This window comes from Lagopus muta, chromosome 1 (assembly GCF_023343835.1).
Source record: "Lagopus muta isolate bLagMut1 chromosome 1, bLagMut1 primary, whole genome shotgun sequence".
Taxonomy (NCBI): domain Eukaryota; kingdom Metazoa; phylum Chordata; class Aves; order Galliformes; family Phasianidae; genus Lagopus; species Lagopus muta.
Genome location: NC_064433.1, coordinates 55,848,715 through 55,868,796, shown reverse-complemented (window position 1 = coordinate 55,868,796; position 20,082 = coordinate 55,848,715). Strand labels below are relative to the sequence as shown.

At 44.7% G+C, this 20,082-nt stretch overlaps 1 protein-coding gene across 4 annotated transcripts; it reads left to right on the top strand.

Annotated features, from left to right (window-relative positions):
• The first annotated feature begins 382 nt into the window (after positions 1-382).
• On the top strand, positions 383-12,126 carry PARP12 (poly(ADP-ribose) polymerase family member 12). 4 transcript variants are annotated; one of them, XM_048956344.1, is made up of 8 exons: positions 383-1,623; positions 4,449-4,584; positions 5,045-5,165; positions 6,192-6,282; positions 7,498-7,573; positions 8,078-8,208; positions 9,857-10,008; positions 10,647-12,125. In XM_048956344.1, exons 2-8 carry the CDS (start codon positions 4,525-4,527, stop codon positions 10,925-10,927), a joined length of 912 nt encoding a protein of 303 aa, XP_048812301.1. In that variant the 5' UTR covers positions 383-1,623; positions 4,449-4,524; the 3' UTR covers positions 10,928-12,125. The 4 variants fall into 4 exon arrangements, with proteins under 4 accessions (XP_048812301.1, XP_048812282.1, XP_048812291.1 ...); XM_048956325.1 differs by having other exon boundaries at positions 383-1,763; XM_048956334.1 differs by lacking the exon at positions 383-1,623 and adding an exon at positions 1,783-2,457 and having other exon boundaries at positions 10,647-12,126.
• The last annotated feature ends 7,956 nt before the right edge of the window (positions 12,127-20,082 follow it).

Genomic DNA, 20,082 nt, shown 5'->3' with positions numbered 1-20,082 from the left:
ACGTTGTGAAGTTAAAGAGATAAAAAGCACAATTAGCTATTTCCAATCACTTAAGTGTTAATCTTTTCCTAGAAGATTGGAAGCAGCATCCTGAGCCTCATCTGATGGCCCTGGAGAGAGCAAGAGCAGAATGTGAAGCATTTGTAATCTACCAAGCATTCATGCACTTAGAGTAATGCCAAAGTAGCATTTATTTACCAAAACATGTAAAATGCACAGTCAAGGACTAGAAATAAATAAAGGCTTTGTTTTTTTTCTTCCTTTTCTTCTTTTTCTTCTTCTTCCTCTTCTTTTTCCTTTTTTTTCTTTTTCCACTTTAAAAAAATCTCTTTTTTTCTTTCCTTCCCCTCCCCCCTCACCCCCCCTTTTTATTTTCTTCCAAAGCAACTTAGAATTACTTTTCTTGTTGAGACCATTTCCTGTTATTGTGTGAAACAGAGCTGAGAGAGGAACACCATGGTTACGGGGCTCATCCTCCCCCTCTGACAAGTTAATGTACAACAGGAATTACTGGGGAAACCATCACAGCTAGGGAAGAAGGTGCTGCCTTCAAGTGGCAGTGTGGTTTGCAATGAGATTTGGGGGATTTTCCTGCATCATGAGGTGCTGTCAGTCTGTTCTTATACTGTAAGCTTGCACTGTAGCATCAGTACTTGCACACCAAACCTTGGAGTGGTCTGAAGCTGTGACAGAGCTGATTTGTATCTACAGAAATACACTTAGAAATGTGAAACATCACTTTTTTTTTTTTTTTTTTTTTTTTTGTGGTCTGTTTCCTCTGCAAAAGCAACGAGACTTGAAACTTGTGGAGAGAAGATAAAGACTGTGCTTTTTTCATGTGCGTGATAAATAATTTCACAAACGCAGAGAAACCACGTGTGGGTGCCTCTGCTAAGCATGCAGGAAAAGGCAGAGCCATGGAATGTCTGTTCAGAGACTTGTCAAACCCTGGAAATGCAGACAGTTCTGGTGTCACTATTAGAGTGACAGCAGAAATCAGAGGTTCAACAGCCCCGCAGCCATCCATTGCAATTAAAAGTGATAAAAAGGGAAAATACAATGTCACAATGTACTGGCTTACAGTGAACGTATGTCTCCAACTTGCAGCACCTTGTTTGTTTTATGGAGGATGCTGTCCCCAGAAAGCTATGTAAACATTCTGTACCAAGCAGAATGTTTTTCCTAGAGCTGGTATCGCTGTCTGCTGAAACTCTTGGCTTCGGTTCAGAAGAGTATTTTAGCAGAGAATTCCCATATGCAGAAATGAACCTGAGGGATCTGAGCTGATAAATCTCTTCAGTCAAAGAGAGCATAAAAGTTGCACAACTATGGAGATGAGAAGCAGATATGATATGAGAGGTCAAAAGGCAGTCAGAAAGGGCCGGATGGGGAAGAAGCAAGGTTCAACTTCACACTCACAGCTCTGTTTCTTTTTTTATCCTGTGTTTATAAAGAACACTCAGGAGGCAGCCTTTCCAGAAACAAGAACTGAGCTCTCTATGGTTCTGTCACCGCCGATCTGGTCTGACCAGATTATCAGAGGATGAAACTGTTCTGGGCAATTCAACTGAACATAATTTGTGCAACTAAAACAAACCTACTCAGATGCAAGTATTTTATGTGGTTAGTACTGCTTGACCTATCGTTAAGCTTTATGCTTCACAGCTCTTCTGGGAAACACTGTCAGTCTTCCGCGGGGCTGCAAATCAGATAGGAAATCTCATCCTGCTCCGATTTCAGCAGAGAACGGCTCTCATTTGAAGGTAAAGGAGTAAAAAAGAGAGTAAGTAGCTCAGTGTGGGCTGATTCAGCCCTGCACTGCAGAGTCCTGTGCTTGCTCTGCACTTTTGTGGGTCTGTCTGTGCAACTCTGCCTACTGCATTTACTAGCCCAGGTGCACGCTGAGGGGTGTTCCCACTTTATGCATTGAGATGGGGGTTTCGCTTTGCAAGGCAATGACAGCTTTGGGTTTTCAAAGAATGATTATCAGCAGAAGCTGAATGGCAGGAGAAGATCTGGAGCGTTCCTGGCCACATGAGGGGCAGGAGGGAAAAGGTGCAAGTCAGGCGTTGGTGCCCAGTGTGAGAAGTTAAGCAAAAAGGACAAGCTATGCCGGCTCACAGGGATGTTGACTTTACTGATACGCCTGCCAGAACCATTAGCTCCGCCTGGCCGTTCTGCTCATGCCTGGCAGATGCGCGCGAGTATGGCGCAATAACCAGAAGGAAATGCTGCTTAGCTCCACTCCTTAACGGGCCCTGGGCTAGTGGGAAGGCATCCCTGACGTCCGGCAGCGGCGCTCCAGTTGGCCACTTGTATTTCATTTCTGAAGATCTCACTGCGTGCTAGGGTCCTCTTCCACGTGGACATAGGGGTCAGAGGGCTGTGGTGACGCATAGGCACGTGACTGACACCCATCCGTCCCGGGAAGTGGATGGGCAGCCTGCTGACAGCACCGTGAGTAGGGGACTCTGGGGAGGCAGCACGCGTGGGGCTCTGACACCTCTCCTGGGATGCAGTCAAGCTGGGGAGGGAGGCGGAGGAAGTTGGGGATTTCACAGTTTGTAGGTTTTGCTTTTGGCTCCGCTGGAAGGACACCTGCTTGCTGTTAGTCAGGCCATAAACCATGGTTGTCTTCGTTAATACCTCCGTTCTGAGAGCGGAGGCAATGTGGAAGGTGGTGTGAGGTTGCTTTTCATCTGTGCAGGCTATTGCAGCACGGATGTGAAGGCAAATTTATGGGGTATCTGTTACACAAGAGCAGATAGTGACATCTTTGGCAAAAGGTGGAGAACACTGAATCCTGACAATGAAATATGTCTGTCTGCTATATTAAGAGCTTTACCTTCATTTCTTTCTCCTTGGGGTTAGCTGCTGAGTGAAAAAAAAAAACTGTCCGGGAGCACAAGCATTGGGAAGTGAAAGTGAAAGCGGGACTGAAGTGCACCTTTTTGTAGAGAGGGTGGGGTTAGAGCAGAGCAGGGGTCCCGGATCTATGCAGGGGTAGCAGTGGTCTGTGGAGTAGGGGGAGAGGGAACATGGATGGGGGGAGCAGGGGGAAGAGCTGCTGGAAACTTCATCTGATTCTTCCCAGCCTCCTTGCCCATTTTCCTCTGTTCCTTCTCCACCCCCTCCAAATCCCACACTCTATCCAAGAACTCACAGTTCTGCCACGGCAGCAGCATACCGCTGTGCAGAGGGGAAAGAAGGGGTGAAGGCATCCAAAAAAAGCTCCCAGGAGCATTGGATCTCATGAATGTCCTGCAATGGGGTTTGAAAGAAAATGAATTGGGAGCGTTTTTCTAGGAAAAGCCTGGCTAGTGTTACTCTGTATAAAGAGCACAACAGTCTGAAGACAGCGGTGGAACAAGCTAAGGCTGGGAAGGGGACTTGTGTCCCTCCTTGCTCTTTGTTCTGGCAGGCCAAGGGGCTGCCAGGCCTTTGTTCATGGGCCTTTGTACTGCAACCAACCCTAGAAGGGAACTCCTTGTTTGTTTTCCCTTGATTAGCCTGCTTTGAATAGCCCGATCCCTGCCAAAGCATGAAGGATGTCAGAATCAGATGAATGACCATTTCCCATTTCCCCTTGCACAGCCTGTTGAAATTCCTTGGGCTGCTGTGAGCATCTCCACCACAGACCCTTGCAAACTCCACAGCAGGCAGGTGGGCAACTGGCTTGGCTGCATTTGTGTGCCCTGCAATGAGGTCATGATGCAGGAGCATAGAAAAATGTTAGCTGGGCTGCAATCCAAAGCTGGGACAACCGAAGGAGGAGGAGGGAGAAAAAGCAAAGGGAAATTTGTATTTGAATTGCTGGTGGCCACCTGTTCTGTCCTCAGAGGTGGCATATCTTAAGGTGGAGCATGGGGCGGGCACTTTGAACTGACATGGAGAAATTCTAGGAAAAAATTATTCACTCAGAGTGTAGCAAAGCACCAGTACAGGCTGCCCAGAGAAATTGTGAATGTCTCATCCCACAGCAAGCTGTGTCTGGCATGGGGAAGCCCAGCCTCTCCTCACTGGGGCCCCTATCCTCACACAGCCCCTTTTCTTTCCTCATCAGAGAAGGAGGAGTGGTGCTGCTGGTGCTTTCTGAAGGCAGTGGGATTTCTGCTTAACAACTGTGTCTTGTTGCTGTTATCCAGGTGGCACTGCTGACCTTCATCTAAGAAACCAAGTTAATTGCACTAGTCGTGTTTTCTCCTAATACACATTTTAGAGAAAAAAATGGTGACCCAAGCCACAGAACTCAGGGTCATTCCTCTGATACATGACATGTCAAATATGATGTAAAGCCTGTAAAATAGATTAATTTCCTTGATTCTGCACTTCCCAGCCCAAAATGTCCCCTTTTCTGAGATGTCATTAGACTTCTGAGATCAGCAAGGATACTGTATAGGTTGACAGCTTTGGGAAAGACTGACTCTGGATTTCTCTTTCTGTGCTAGGGGTGAGGACACAGCCAGGCACTGACCAGTTCTCCTGTGCTTCTGGTGCCTTCAGACCCTTCTGTTCATCCTCAGAATGGCGTATGCCTGGTATTGGCTTGATGACTTGGGGCAGTGGATTGAATATGGGAAAGAGGTGAGATCCATGGTTTGATGCTGAAAGCTCCTGCTCAGCCATCTTTGGAGAGTTGCTTAGGACATATTGTTTGGCAGCTGATGTGTTTTACATGTTCTGCTGGTGCTCATTGTAGTGCTGCTTTGATGCCCTGGTGGATTTATCTTACAAAGTGTCCATCAAAGCAGTACTGAGTCTCTGTGAAAGCTTCCAAAGGACTGCCTTTAGAAATGGGCGTATTTTCCAGAGATGATGCAGGCTGAAGCTGACCTCACAGGGTAAACACTTTGGTTGCTGTTGTATCAAGCAGTTGTTCTCTGTGAGGTACCTTCCCCAAAGAACAAAATGCTGGAAGTCTTTGAGACTAGTTCCACACAGCATCTCATCACAGGGACCTGAGGAAAAACTGGTATGTCCCCACAGTGCCACTTACACCACAGGCTTATTTCTAATGTGTGTCATTTCCTTGTTCTATCTGTAGCACCCGATTTACCCCCATGCCACGGTAAATTCTGCAGATCTGGAGGAGGCATTTCTAGCTGACCAGAGAGGCACTCTGACATTTTGTGCTGGTTCTCAGATATATGAATTAAACTTCAAAGGTAAAGTACTTCTTTGCTTAATATTCATTACACTGCGTTGCTGACTCTAAGGTAGCCTTTTTCATACAAAGAATTGTCAACCTGTGGGTATCCGGATTTCTTGGAACATGTCTTTTTTCCTCTTATCAGTTCTCTCCAAGCAGAGCTTGAACATTATGTACTTTTCTCTGTAGTTCTGAGATTCTCTGATCAAACTTCTAGATTTCCGCATCATTAGTCGATGCTGTATATTGAGAACAAGAACTGAAATAAAGTACTTCATGGTATTTGACTTAGGCATTTGGGTTTATGTAACTGAAGAGGAAACAAGAAAGGAAAAAAAAAGATCAGAAAAGTCAAATGGTGAAGCAAGCTCTAGTAGACATAAACTAGTTATGAGAAAGCACACAGTGCAGCAAAGGAAAATTATGGGCTAATTACAGAGAAAGAGAATGGAAAAATTCTTATCTGTTTCTAATTTATTTGTATTTTTTTAACCATTTTAAGGTTTCTGTTAGTTTCGAAAATTAAAATCTGTTTCCTGGCATGAATAGAAAGTGTGACGTTTGAAGGAAGAAACAATGGCTGGTTAGCAATGTCGCACTGCACGTGCTCTGTGATACTGTTACAGGATGAGAAACAAAAGACAGGCTTTCCTCTAAGCACCAAGTAACAATCCTGTACTGCCAGGAAAGTTAGGCTTAGGGACTCCATCACATTGAAAACCCTTCCCTGCTGCAGGCCAGACATCAGATGTGGTTTTCTCTGGCTGGCAGCCCAGGTGTGAGTACATCTGCAGGTGCAGTAGTTGGTGGTTGCCTTTCAGCTTCACAGCCTACACTAGCAGGCTGTTGACCTTGGTGATCTCCAAGCAGAAGCTGCCCAAGTGGGAACGGTCTCAAACTATTAAGTAGGGAATGGGGTGAATGTGATAGCAAGAATGTCACCCTGCAGCCATCCTGGGCTACCTGCTTTTAAAACTTTTCCTACGTGCATTCCCTGGGTAATAAATTGCATAGTAGTGAGTCATTGTGTTTTTCTTTCAAGACATGGTCCAAAGAAATGTGGTCTATGCAACTCAAAGAAAAGTTATGCGGCTGCCAAAAAATTTGTACTCTCGACGTGAGCAGGACAAAAGGTACCATACTTGCATTATTTAATGGAGATGTTAGATGATGGCATTTTTCTACTAAGAAATCCCTCTTTTCTCTCTAGAATTCAGTTTTAGATTTCTTAAATTCCTTTCTAGAAATGAAATTTGCTGACTGGTTTAACATTAATTTTTGCTGTGACATTATTTGTAAATTATGCAATACTTCTGTGAAATGTGCGTGAGGGATGTTTGGTGGCAATCCTGGCAGCCATTGGAGACTGGAGACCTCTAGGGTAGATTTGTTCCTTCTGTGAGAGCAAGATCATATAGGGCTGACACAACTGTGCCAGGAATTTTTGTTCCTTGACTTGTAGCTCAACAGTGCTAAACCATACACAGGGCAGGAACAGGGGAGTGCCAGTCCCGAGACTGTGGAGCAGATAGATGCCATTTCCTGGAAAGCTGAAATATTAAATAAGATAGAAGAAATTCCTGTAAATGAAGTGTCCTGGATGCAATCATTTTTAGTTTGTATTTGCATAGAAGTTTGGTCTGCCAGCATTTGGGCATGTTTGCTTTAAAAGTTAGTTGTGCTATTGCTTTATTTCAAAAAGAGCTATCTTGACTTTCAGAAACTTACTGGCAGGCAGTGCATAAGAACCCATGGGTTCAATTTAAGGGCTGGTTCAACCAAAGGCTGGCTGATTTAAAAATAAAGCAAACTAGAACTTCTGAGTCGATGGTAATGCCCCTATTGCCTGGAGCAAAACATTCATGCCAGGTGGATGATTGAAGACTTGCATCGGAAATTATTAAGGAGTAACTAATGCAGCAGTGCATGGGGACATTACTGCCCACCCATGTCCTCTGCCAGGCTGATCCTGGGGAACAGGGAAAGTGGGCTGCTTGTCTGGCCAGTGACTTTGAGATGAGTAGGCACCTGGAGGGAGAGGGCTCTCATCCCAGCTCACTAGAAGTTCAAGCAGCTCACATAGAGGTCTATTGGAGAGCAGTCGTATAAACTACGGTAATTCTTGACCAAAGGTCTCCTACAAATGCCTGCCAAGAAATTCATTAACATCACTAGGATGTGAATGGAAATTCAAACTGGAGAGAAAGGCAACTGGAAGGTTGGAAAAAAAAAGAAAAAAAGAGAATCCAGAGAAGCCTGAAAGCTGCTGTAGAGCTAGGTGCATTTTCCAGAAAGGAGATTTGGTGAGAAGAGTTGTGGATTGACTTGCTCTTTCTTCTTTTTCACAGCCTGTATACAGAACCATCATGTTCACTTTATCCTCCAGAATGGGACCAATCAGCACTCCCTGAAATTGGGTACAAGGTATGAGTTTTCACATCTCCAGTGGAGTGGATGAATTGTGTCTATTTATTGGTCTACGTTTCTTGGTCTCTTTGAAGCAAATGTCATTTGCTGTGGTAAAATTAGAGCCAGACCTGTAAGGAAGTATCTAGAAGGACCTCAGGTATCAAATTAAGGTGAAGCTGATATTCACTCGTCTCCACCTTGGATACTGCTGTGCATTTCAGCTTTAGGTTACTTTGAAGCAGAAATAATCTGGATGCATAAGAAGTGTGTACACTGAGGGAAGCTTGTGTTAGATTGCAATCATTTCCTTGTGCAGCAGCACCTCAGTGCCTGTGCTTCCGGCCTGGCAAAAGAGAGTGAAAGTGGGGATAGAATATTTGATTGGAAAGACAGGAGAAGCTAACGATTTTAATTGGTAGGGTTTTCCTTTTAATGTGAGCAAGTTGATAACTCCTTTGGAAGGACTGGGAGTTGTTACTATCAGAAATACCTTATTTCTAGTCTTTTTGAATTTTTCAGTTGGTAGATGTTGGCAACACTTCCAGTGAATATAAAAGAATTGAGAGTCTGTTTCAGAAGACGATGAAAGACTACAGCATCTGCCGGCTGCAGAGGATCCAGAACCCAACCCTTTGGCAAATTTTTCAGTGGTTTGTTTCTATTTTGTTTCATTATTCTGATGGTAGCAGAGTGTATGGGTGTTTCCTGATCTACTGTCATCCACAGTCTGTGATAGGAGTTGCCAAAGGCAGTAGCCCAGCAGAGGTTTGACTGCCACGTTTCTGTGTGCAAAGATCCTGCTGGTAGTGAGTTTCACAGTAGGTGCATAAGCACAAACACGTGTGTACGCACAAAATGGGCTTTTATATATATACATATAGTTGAACAAAAAATCAACACAGCACAGCACTCAAGAAATGATAAATAGTGCCAACAACATCATGCTGCTCCCTTCTCTGGCTAATCTGGATGAAAGCCTGTTGGTGGAAAACAAACACACACCTGTACATGTCTCTTCAGGAGCTGGACTTAGACACTCAGCCTAGGGAGTGCTAGCCCTGGGATCCTCCCATCTCCAGCTGCATTCTGCACACAGATATACATGTACAAATGGATCTCTCAGCAGACCCCTATACTTTGTGCTGCCATCAAGTAGTTTTCCTGAGCCTCCTTGTTCCTCTGGTAGGCAAGGTAGAAACTGTTCTCTCTAGCACCTGGCCCAGAGATATGACTGCTCTGATACCCATGTCCCAGGTCACTTGCTCTCCTCTCTGGCTGTCCAGCTTGACATTCACTAGCAATCATGCACTGACATGCATAACCTTCCTTGCTTCACTTGCTGTTACCCTGAGGCTCCAGTCCAATTGCAGCACTGACATCCTTCATATGCACTCCAGCACACTGGCTGTAGAGTTCACCACCCAGCATATGAGCTAGAAATGAAGTCTGATGAAGAGATAGGTCAGACTGCGTGGATCAGGCACAGGGCATGGCTAGACAAGCCTACAGACAAGTCAGTCACTTGTCCATGCATGATTAGGGGCCTTCTTTATCTCCTTTTCCACCTGTCTTGCTATACGTGTAATCCCCAAATCATATGCCCTTCCCCTGCATCCCATAATAAGTTCTATACTCCTAAAGGGAGTACCCACCTCAGTCAACGAGCCATGCCCCAGAACCTTTCCATTGCTTGTGGTGCTAGGTGTCACCCCAGCCCCTAAGGGCCCCTTGGCAGGGACTGGGGCTTCTTGCTGTCTGGGCGTGTTATTGAGAATCCCTCACTTGTCACTGCCTCCACACTCCTATGTGTGTTTGCTAATGTTATTCAAAAAGAAATTTATTTTCCTTCACTGTGACTGAGTTGTGGAATCACAAATTTATTCTTCTTATGGGGTTTAAAAAAATATATTTTTGTTTATGTGATAAAGTCAGAGGTAGAGTTTACACAGTTTTTACTGTGGCTTCATGCTGTTCATTTCATAACCATACTCATTCATTCAGGATTATAAAACCTGGGAACTGGGAACAATTCCCTCCTGAGAGATGTTTGTCTCTTTATTCTCTAATGTGATATGTGAAGCTGTATGCAACATGGTCCACGATGATATGAGAACTTTCTGTTTTGCTGTAAGGAGCCAGCTGTGCTGCAAAGTACCAACAGGAGGGCACAGCAGGCAGTATCCCCACTGACAGTGGTTTGTGTCACTCTTCCTCCACAACCCCGAAGTATGAGGAGTTGGGTTGGGAAGTTGTCCTCATTTAAATCAGGGCAAAATGGCATTCATTTTTTGTCACTAGGCAGAAGGAGCACATGAAGAAGCTCCACAAATCAAACTGGGTGGATGAGCGGCTTCTGTTCCACGGGACAAACGCATCTCATGTGCCAGCCATCTGTGAACAGAATTTTGACTGGAGGATCTGTGGCACTCATGGGACAATGTATGGAAAAGGTACAAGAACATGAGCTGGACTTACATAGAAATTCTTAGGGTGTTTCTAGAACTCGGGGAAAAGCTCAGCAAGAGCTGTGTTTTCTACTTATCCTATTTCTTTAGACTTTCTTTTGTTGGTGAAGCAGCGCAAAGCTGTTTCTGCTATTGGTGAGAGCAGTCATGTCAACTCATGTAGTCCTACCATGGACCCACTCCCAGCTGCAGTGGGGACTCCATAGGCAATGGCAGACTTGGTGAGAGGGAGTTCGTGGCACAGCACAACAGGCTGCACATGTGACCAGTCTGTGTGACGTGGCTGTCCCAGATGCCACACACCTGCCCTTAGTGCAATCTCATCTGTTCAGATCTGCATCTCTGCAAGCTGTGTCAGCAGCCTTCAGGAGGGACAGAAAACATTCCTCTTTGCCTCAAGTATTTGCTGTTTGACAAAGCTTTTAGACAGGTGGGACAGAGATATTGATGGAGAAATATGGCTAGCATCTGTCTGCTTTTAAAAAAGCCCACATGAAAACACTTGGCAAGGATATGTTCAGAGCTATTTGGGGCTGTTGGATCACTGGCTGCCAAAGAGCTGATAGCAGATGTTCGTTCCTTGGTTGATGCATTCTCTTACCTGTGGCTTTTCCTGGTCCTAGGAAGCTACTTCGCCAGAGATGCCAGTTATTCTCATGAGTACTGTTCCTCTAGGATCAGCCGCTACAGCATGTTTGTAGCTCAGGTCCTTGTTGGGAAATTTGTTCAAGGGGACTCTGAATACCTTCGTCCTCCACCCACACCAAACAATCGCAACAGACTTTATGACAGCTGTGTGGATAACCCGGAAAACCCTTCCATCTTTGTCATCTTTGAGAAGCTCCAGATTTACCCTGCCTATATCTTGGAGTACAGCAGCAGTTCTCTATGTGTGATCCTTTAATGAATGGCAGAATATTCTTTGTATTTACACTGAAACGTTTTAATAAATCTTTTCATTCATGTTTGTACAGTTTTAGAACTTGCTAATGCTAAAATTTCCTTTAAGATACTAAAGAACATTTTGTAATGCAAAACAGTATCAGTCTCCCAAGGGTCTTGGGGGCATAATTTTTGTTGCAGGACCTATTGTTTTGCCAACAGAAGGTGCTAAAGTTCCACCTTATCTCTTGCGTAGGGTGGGGTCATGCATACATACTGGGGTGGCTCTGCATACTCTAATGCAGTCATGTGTTCTGATGCTGGAAGCAGCACTGCTGAATTATGAAGTTATTATGATTAACTTTGCTTTATTTCATGATCAAGTCACTGTTGGCACTTCTCACCCTGTTCTTCCACATGCAGTCTGCCCATTCTGCTGGGGATGCCATATCTTGAGTGTCCTTATCCTATCCCCAACCTGCTGATGGTATCCTTGTCTGGAGCCCATGGGAAGAATCCCTTCCTTATTGCCAAATTTCCCCAGATTTAGGCCAGGAGAACCAGAGGTATGGCAGCTACTGGAGTCAGATCACCACCCTGCCATGACATTCACAGTGAGGAAGTTTGTGGTGAGCTGAATAATGTTGTGTGGTAGCTTCCTACTGGGGCTGCAAAGGAGCCCATACTATTTCAGGATCACTGTGTTCATCTCTCAGTTTACATCATTCCTAGCAGCAGTCCCACCTCCAGTGTGGTTTGCTGCTCTTCTCCCAGTGCCAGTGCTGGTGATACTAGGGTGAGCTTGGTCAAATGCAGTGCATTCACCTACTTGAAAGGTGACTTAACCAAAACAAACAAACAGACCACTTGAAATAAACAATTGCAAAATGTCAACAAGAACAATTCCCAGTTTAGCTTGTGCCAGGATTGATAAAGAAGAGGTGAAGCTGCAGCACTGACTGGCAAAGGATGATACTTGAACCTTGAGCCCAGGCAGGGCTTTGTGCAGTAAAAGATTTGGGAATACTTGGGTCAGTAAGGTGTTGAAACCACTATTAAAAATGAAAAGCAATTCAATCTGCAAATATTTCCTCATGGGGGTTTTTCCTTGATATTACAAATCTGCTAGAACTTTTGCAGATCTGAAATTCCTGCTGGAGCACCTGCACATCTCCAAGTTCTGCAGCTGTGAATGAAAGCATTCCTCAGTGCCCCTTCAGGTAAGAAACACTTGCAGATAGGCAGCAACACACGCAGTTGTCAGCAGGCACTGAACATGGATCTGACAGTAACAATAAAAAAAAAACACCAGGAAAAAAAAAAAAAAAAAAAAAAAAAGCATGAGAATATCTCTATTCTATTCTGTTGAGAGCAGATTAAACGACTTCTGACTCGGACACATGAGAGTCACAGCTTCAGAGTCATTGAGATAGCAGTGGAGAAGGCCTGACTGGGAAACACAGTGAGTAGCCAGGCTGCTTTCTGTGGAGTTTGCTGCTTTCTGTGCCAGCTGGGTTGGTGCTGGGTGGGCAAGTGTCAAGGTGGGCTTGTCCATGGTTTGTGGAGCTCAATCTGTTGATGGGTATGGAAGAAAGCTGCTCTCAGCATGAAATTAAATAAAATTGGTTGGGATCTTGACTAATTACTTCTCTTTGTTTCCAAAACATTGCCTGTTTGCAGGGTGCTTGTGGGAGCACTTTACCTGTGCGTGATGGAAAGGTTTACAGAGCGTGGCAGCTGAAGAGAGGAAAGGGAGAGGGCTCTGCTGAGAGGTCAGTCCATCTCATCAGGAATCTCCAAATAGGAGCTTTTGGGTTTGTTTTAGGGAAAAATAAACAAATCCGAATATGCACTCACAAAACTTATCTTCTACTTGTGAGCAAGAAGGAGGGAGCAGAGAATAACAAGCTTGAAGTGCAGAGCTGCTCCTTGAGCTGGTGGCACTGGCCGTAGAGGAGAATTCGAGATGGTAGTGTCTGGGACCAGGGCTGACTCTCCACCAGGAATGGGGCAAAGGGAGACAGTTCCGAGAGGTAAAGTTGGTTTCGGTGCAGGTGGCTTCCTTGCTCCACCTGGGAAATCTGTTGGATCCACCTGGGAGTGGGATGGATTGAGTTGGCCTGGGCTCCATCAGGAAGGGCTGTGGGTGGTGAGGTGCAGCCAGAGCTTCTTCCTCTGCCTCTGTGGGGGCACCCTGTCTTCTTCCTCTGTACTTGATCCCCCGAAGATCTCCTGTCTCTGTATTGGCAGCTTCTTCAGTTATTCCTTTAACAATTGCCTCTCAGGAACCAGCAACAACTTCAGGAGAATCAACTGTTTTACACTCATATAAATAAGACACTTCTTCCACGTAAGAGAAATACATACTCTTCTCTGCCTGCAAAGATGTTAGCTCAAGTGATTATTTCATTATAATTTATTTCTAATTGATTTCCTGGTGGTGGTGCTCTAAGGCCTTCACAGTGTCCCTGGTTTTAATATTGTTGGTTACATACCTATGCACCTGTTCCAGGCTTTCTATTAAATGACACCTCAGCAAGTTTTAAGGCCTTCTTTTAATTTAGTGATGCCAAGTTTCACTTTCCAGCATTTTTAAAGAATTCTTTTAACAGTTTCAAGAGGATTTATTACAGGTGATTAAACTATAGAAACCTAATTCTTGATTGAACATGCTGAACAGCATGTTGTTTCCCAAAGCACTTTAACTCCTAAAAGTCAATCTGAGCCCCATAACCTGGCACTACTACTGTATGGGGGCCAGGTGGAGAAAACACAGATATTGTTCTTGGCATGACATGCTTAACAATTGCATTATTTAACAAGGCTCTTTCTGAACTGAGGGAATAACAGTCCAGAATTAATGTGTGGTTGAGGTAATGATGTGGGACCAAGAGTTTGTAGGATTGCAGAAGGCATTATCGGCTGGAATCAGACTTTCAGAGCTCAGGGAATAACTTTAATTGCTCCTGTTCTTTCACAGTCCTGCTTTTTTTGATGAAGTCTGTTGTCTGATGTATTGAGTCCTAGACACAGTTTCCATTCAAACTATCTTTCCAAAATTACTTTTACATCCAGCTTACAAATATGTGCACTAGAGAAGGCTGACCTGGACCGCATCCATCTGTTCTTAATAAGTTTTGATTTTCATTCCAGATGCTTTACTGCATTTTCAAAGGACCCATTAATCAGTGTGCCAGAGCTCAACCTGTAAATACTTGGCAAGTGTCTGCATATGATATTCTAACCACTGGAGGAAGCTATGTCTTTACTCATTCCCAAAGAGAAGTATTATTTCACTGTGCGTTCTCTGAATCATTTTTCTTGGGCTATATCTTCAGCTCTGGACTCCTAAAAATTCTTTTTCAAAATTATTTTCCCTTTACTAAGTCCAAAGGAGATGTTAGAAGTCAGTTGTTCTCTGTTTTCTTTAACATTCTGTGCACTCTTTCACTCTTGCTTTCTGTAAATGATAGAGTCATAGAAGGGCTTGGGTTGGAAGGGACCTTAAGGCCCATTCAGCAGCTCAGGCTGCCCAGGGCTCAATCCAACCTGGCCCTGAGCACCTCCAGGGATGGAGCACCCACAGCTTTTCTCAGTGCCTCACCTCTAGGACAGATAATCTTTATCATCTTTATCAATGACCTACATACTGGGATCAGGGGCACCCTCAGAGAATTTGTAGATGACCCCAAGCTGAGTGGTGAAGTTGATATGACAAAAGGAAGAGATACCATCCAATTGAACAGAAGCATCCAATGCACAAAACTGTAAGCTACTAATCAGGTTTTGCATATGAACTCTGGGAGAATCAGGAATATTGACTTCTACAGTTGAAACATTGATAAAACCAAATAATATTATTGCCAACTACCCAGTTCATATATGAGGGGCTGGCATGCAAGAAGCAGAAAATGGCATGTTTGGATTCAAGCATAGCACTGTCAAAGAAGAAAACCAAAAACCTTTTAGAACTTGTTCACTTCTGTGAGGATTTGGAAACCAGACTATTTTCTGGGCTGTGAAGTGATTACAACAGTCCAGGAATTCCTGCTGAGTCTGGACTTCTCCCTCAAGACTACTTTTAAGCAACCTGCCAGAAGCTGATCCTTTCCTTCTCCCTTGTGTGGTTGTTTTTTTTGGTTTCTTTTTTCTTTTTATTTATATCAGTTCTGCACTTTCGGTCTTTCCTTACTCTCATTCATTCATGCTGGTTGGTTCTGACTGGATGATTCTCTACAATGGACCAGGTATGGGAAGCAGGTAAAATCCATGGCAGCCCTGACACCCAGCTCCAAGTCCTAGCCCCTAGCAGAGGAAAAAAGTGCGTAGACTATTAAATACTTCATTTCCGATTCTATGCTGAAAACTTGCAAATACTCTCTTTCTAAAGCATACAGAGCAAAAGTATTAGGATGATAACTTCAAACCAAAACCTAGGTCATGGTGCATGTCAAGCCATGAGTAAAATCTTGAGCAGTTGTGAAAGAAGAAAAGCTAGGAAGGAGATCTGGGTCTGCTGAGGCTGCTGTGGGAAGAGACCTGTGTGAGAGATTTTTTTGGTTCTCAATTACTCTGGAGTGCTTGTTCAACTATGGGGTGACGTTTGAAGAAGAGAAGACCTAGTCATGAACATGCACCATTTGAAGCACACACATTTGTACCAAAGAATGGGACTGCAACAATTGGAAACTTGCTGTCTGATGGGATCAAAAGAGGAGGCATCACAGGTGGCCAAGAGGATGTCTGCACTGCTTATGCTGCCAGTTCAAGCAGGTGTAGCATTACAGAAAACGGCCCCGTGTTGTGGAGATAATACAGTGAAAAAGCCATGGATAAGGCACTGTAGGGCTATGTTAGTATTTTTTCATATGTAAGGTATGTCTTTCTGCATGGGATTGGCTGAACAGGGACATGCCAGTGTGTCCCAGCCTGGCTCCAGTCTCCAGCAGCGTTTGGTGCTGGATCCCTGGAAAAGGAGTAGTTAGGTAGTATGGCGTGAAGCTCAGGGAATTCCTAAGCCTCAGACAACACCTCTGTATTTAACAGCCCTTGTCAGATTTCTTTTCTCCTGTGACTTTGTTCAGCTTTACTTGAATTGCTGCAAACCTCTAGCACCGGCATCATGTTGCAGCGGTGGGATCTGCGGTAGAGCGTTTATTGAATAACTGCATCCAGTTATTCAGGGCTGGGGTGAGCCTCTGCACCGAGGAACCCCAGCTCGTAGGCAATTAACCCACGAGCGCCTTCGCCCGCGCTGCACCAGGCCCCTCGGCCTCCGTGAGGAAACAGCTCCTCAGCGGCGCCTTTGGGCGGGCGGCCCCACTGCGGGTCCCTAGGTGGCGGTGCCCGCCCGCGCTCGGCGGCAGCACTGGGCCGTGAGGGGCCGGGGAGGGCGGGAAGCTGCCAGAGGCTGCTCTGCCTCCTTTGTGGTTTCATTTGCCGCCTTTGTGGCTCGTGGTTGTCTCTGTGTATGTAAACAAGCCAGGGTGCATTCTTCCTTCAGTCTTATTCCATCGGTTTTCAAACCTATATGAACTTTTGGTGTCCTCGATGTCTAGTGGTAAATATTCAGAACTGAGCTGCAAGCTGCTTGAAAGGGAAATCTCCTTTTCCTTGCTTTGAACTCATTACCTGCTGGCTTTATTTAATAAACGTGGCTCAGGTGCTTTCTCCATCACCTCACACATTCCTTTCAGTGTTGCTGATTTTCCTCAATGCTGCACAGAAACCTGGCTCTGTAAACAGGCTACCCTTGCAGGAGGCTGACTCAAAAGCCCTGAGTATGTGAGAAGGGTCTGCTTTCTCTGTACTTGGGATCAAAAGAAAAGAGAGCAAGTGAAAACCGCCTGCTCTTCCCTTCAAGGCCCCATCCCTTCCCATAAGCTTTCTGAGAAATAACTCGGGAGCTTGGGATCGAACCTTCTTGAGAGCCACTGTGCTCTCCTCCTGGGGCACAGGAGGGAGTAGAGGTGCCAGGAGCAAGGTGGGCAGCACTGCACCACAGCAGCGCAGGAAAGTGATGGGCACAGATAGCGCGCACTGCAGGCACCTTGGAGGTGGGGAAGCGGGGTGGAAAGGGTCAGAAGAGGCCCCTTCCTGTATGCAGGGTGGAGGGGATGGCAAAGACAGAGAGAGAGCCTGTGGGGGCACAACAGTGATCTGACAGGTTTGTGTCACTTACTCTTCCTTGTGACTTGCTCAGATGCTAAATCCAGGTCTGCTAAGTATGCCACACCACTGCTGCTCCGAACCCATTGCTAACAAATATTCCTCTCCACAGCACCCGGGCAGGGGTGGTGCCTCTACAACTTCTGCAAATGTGGGCTTTCAAACTTGCCAGGAAGGCCTGTTTGAATTTCAGCAAGGTTCACAGAAATAAGAGAGAGATTTCAAAGGTAAAAGATCTGTGTGCTTAACTCTTGACATATTTAGAATTGGTCCAACTGTCATGCAGTTTCTTTTCCAAAATGTCATTGTAGTACTCTTGGCTGGATGTGAAGCTGGTTGGCCTGGTCTAGTGGTTGGCGACCCTGCACATAGCAGGGGGGTTAAAACTAGGTGATCTTTGAGGTCCTTCCAACACAGGCCATTCTGTGATTCTGTGATTATATGACTCTGGTGCTTGAGTGCATGAGCAATCAGGGTACATTTCATAGAGTTCTAAGCAGCCACTCTTAATACAGTAAGAAGGGGAAAGAAGTTAAACATAAGACAGAGAAAACTGAAGCGGTTTGGATAATAATTGAAACTGGAGGTGGCGCTGGTCTAAATTGCCATTTTCAAGTGTCCTCTCTGTCTATAGATTATACTGTGTTAAAATTGCAATACTGATTTTTTTTTTAAATGTATTTACAATCAGGGAGTAAGGGGGTGAAATAAAGATGTAAGCACAGCCAAGGCTTTTCCAATTAGAAAACAACAATGACAAAGTAACACAAACTTTTGTGCACACCATCCTGGTGAGAAAAACAGGTAAGAGGAAAGTTCAGGGGCACAACAACTCAAGCTGACTGTGTATTGCATATGAGTTCCTGTGGCATACGTATGTACAGAGGCTTGATGGGAGGCAGTGCATTGCACTAGTGGAAAGCAGAAATGATGAAGATGGGCTAAGCAGAGCCCAGATCCCCAGAGTACGACCGCATAGTTTTGTGAGGCCTTTTTTGTGGTTAAGATCATGACATAAATGCAATGAAGAGCATGATGTGTGTTGCCCAACTTTAACCACACTGAGTGAGGCACAGTCAAAAAGACCTCCGCAAACTTCCCAAAACTTGAACAGGCAATGCTTAAATACATTCGAGTGCTGTTACAGGAGTTTGGAGAGGAGTGGGGCCCTTTTATCAGCACCTCAACATGATCCAGATTAGTGATGCCCAGGTCTTGGTGGGTTTGGGGACAGACCCCATTTGAAGGAAAGTAGCAGTAAAATTGGGTAATGACAATACACAACTCTTTAGCCAGCTGCTGCAATGAGAAAGTTCTGTGCAGATGCCTTTTGAGTAACAATGAAGTGCCGAAAGCAGAAATGACAGGGAGCAGAACGGGGACTTGATTCAGGGGAGTGTGAGTAATGCTAATCCCTCTGCACTGCATAATGGCATGGGCTCTCCTGGGCTGTGTTTCCAGATGGCAAAGGTCTCCTCTCTCATTCTTTGTGTGTTTGTTTTCTCTTTCAAGAAATTGTCCAGAGAAATATGAATAATTTCATATGAAAAGTGTGAGTGCTGCAGCCAGTGGCAATGAGAACCAGGACAAGGGAAGGCATGTAACGTTAGCTTGTTATTTTCCTGCCCATGGAAGACAATGTCTGCTCAGCGAGTCCTCACCTGCTTCAGGATGACTCTTTTATTCAGTGATGCAGCTCAGGTGTGGGTAGACTAGTTGATGGATTTGGCAGTGCTGACTGGTGAAGAAAGGCATGTTGCAAGGAGAATGCACCAAGAAGAAATCCTAGAGGTTTGGAGACTGCAAGGCAGCTTTTCATTTTCTGCTAATGTGAAGTTACATTGATGTTGAAGGAAATCTGATGGAATCAGAAAAACCTTACCAGAATGGTGTTTCTAGGGTGACGTTCTACATTTTTCTCTCAAGGCTGATGGTGGTGAGTGAAACAGTGTTATACTCGAGCTTGCATAGCCTAGGAAAAACACACTTTTGATCTGCCAGACTGACTAATAGCGAACTGGAAAGCTCAGGGAAGATGTGTTCAGTTTTGTGCCCCTCGCTACATGAAGGATATGGAATTGCTTGAATGTGTGCGGAGAAGACCAGTGAAGCTGGAGAGGGGACTAGAAAATGTGTTATGAGGAGTGGTGAGGAAACTGGTGCTGTTTAATCTGGAGAGGAGTCTTAGAGGAGACCTCATTGCTCTACAGCTACCTGAAAGGAGGTTGTAATGAAGTGTGGATTGGCATCTTTTTCCAGGTAACAATGATAGAATGTGAGAAAATGGTCCCAAGAAGGTTTAGATGGGATATTTGGAAGAATTTCTTCATGAAGAGAGTGGCTAGGCATTGAAACAGTCTGCCCAAGGAATTCCCCATCCCTAAAGGTTTTTTTGAGACGTGTGGATGTGGCAGTAAGAGATATGGTTTAGTGGTGCTACCTGGGTAGGTCAAGTTGATGACTGAACTTGATGATCTTAAGGGTCTTTTCCAACCTAAGTATTTCTCTGTTTCTCTGACAGGGAAGATAGTCTGATTCCTTCTCTGATTTCCCTCCCAATAGATCGAATTTTCTAGGTCTTCCCATAGACATCTAGGCAAAATCATGAAAAGGAGAGTTCTCATGGTTTCTTAGGATATCAGTAGTTACAGTGTGAACTGTTTGTGCCATTGCACATTAGGTTTTGTTTTTCATTTGTAGCTTATTGGCAGAAAAAGCCATAACGTCCTGGAGGTGGTAAGGAGAGGTGATACAGGGATTCTGCTTGAAAATCTGTCCGTCAGGTAGAATTATGTCAGGTTATTGTTAGATGTGTTATAAGTATGTAGCCAAGTGAAGAAGGAAAAGGTTTGATGAATTCTTTTTGTGATAAATTGTTCTGCAGTGCATCACCATCGCATATATGGAACATCTCTACTTGTAGCTTGAGTTAGTAAGGAAGAAGAGTTGTTGTAAATTAAAGAGGTGTTTTTTTTCTGAGGTATCCTGAAAGGTAGTTTATGTCTCAGG

Bases quoted from the DNA above. Each gene is read 5' to 3' on its own strand.
- PARP12 (XM_048956334.1), top strand. From the start codon at position 4,525: ATGGCGTATGCCTGGTATTGGCTTGATGACTTGGGGCAGTGGATTGAA. The intron at 6,283-7,497 runs GTACCATACTTG...TCTTTTTCACAG, and splicing joins CGACGTGAGCAGGACAAAAG to CCTGTATACAGAACCATCAT. The intron at 10,009-10,646 runs GTACAAGAACAT...TCCTGGTCCTAG, and splicing joins TGGGACAATGTATGGAAAAG to GAAGCTACTTCGCCAGAGAT.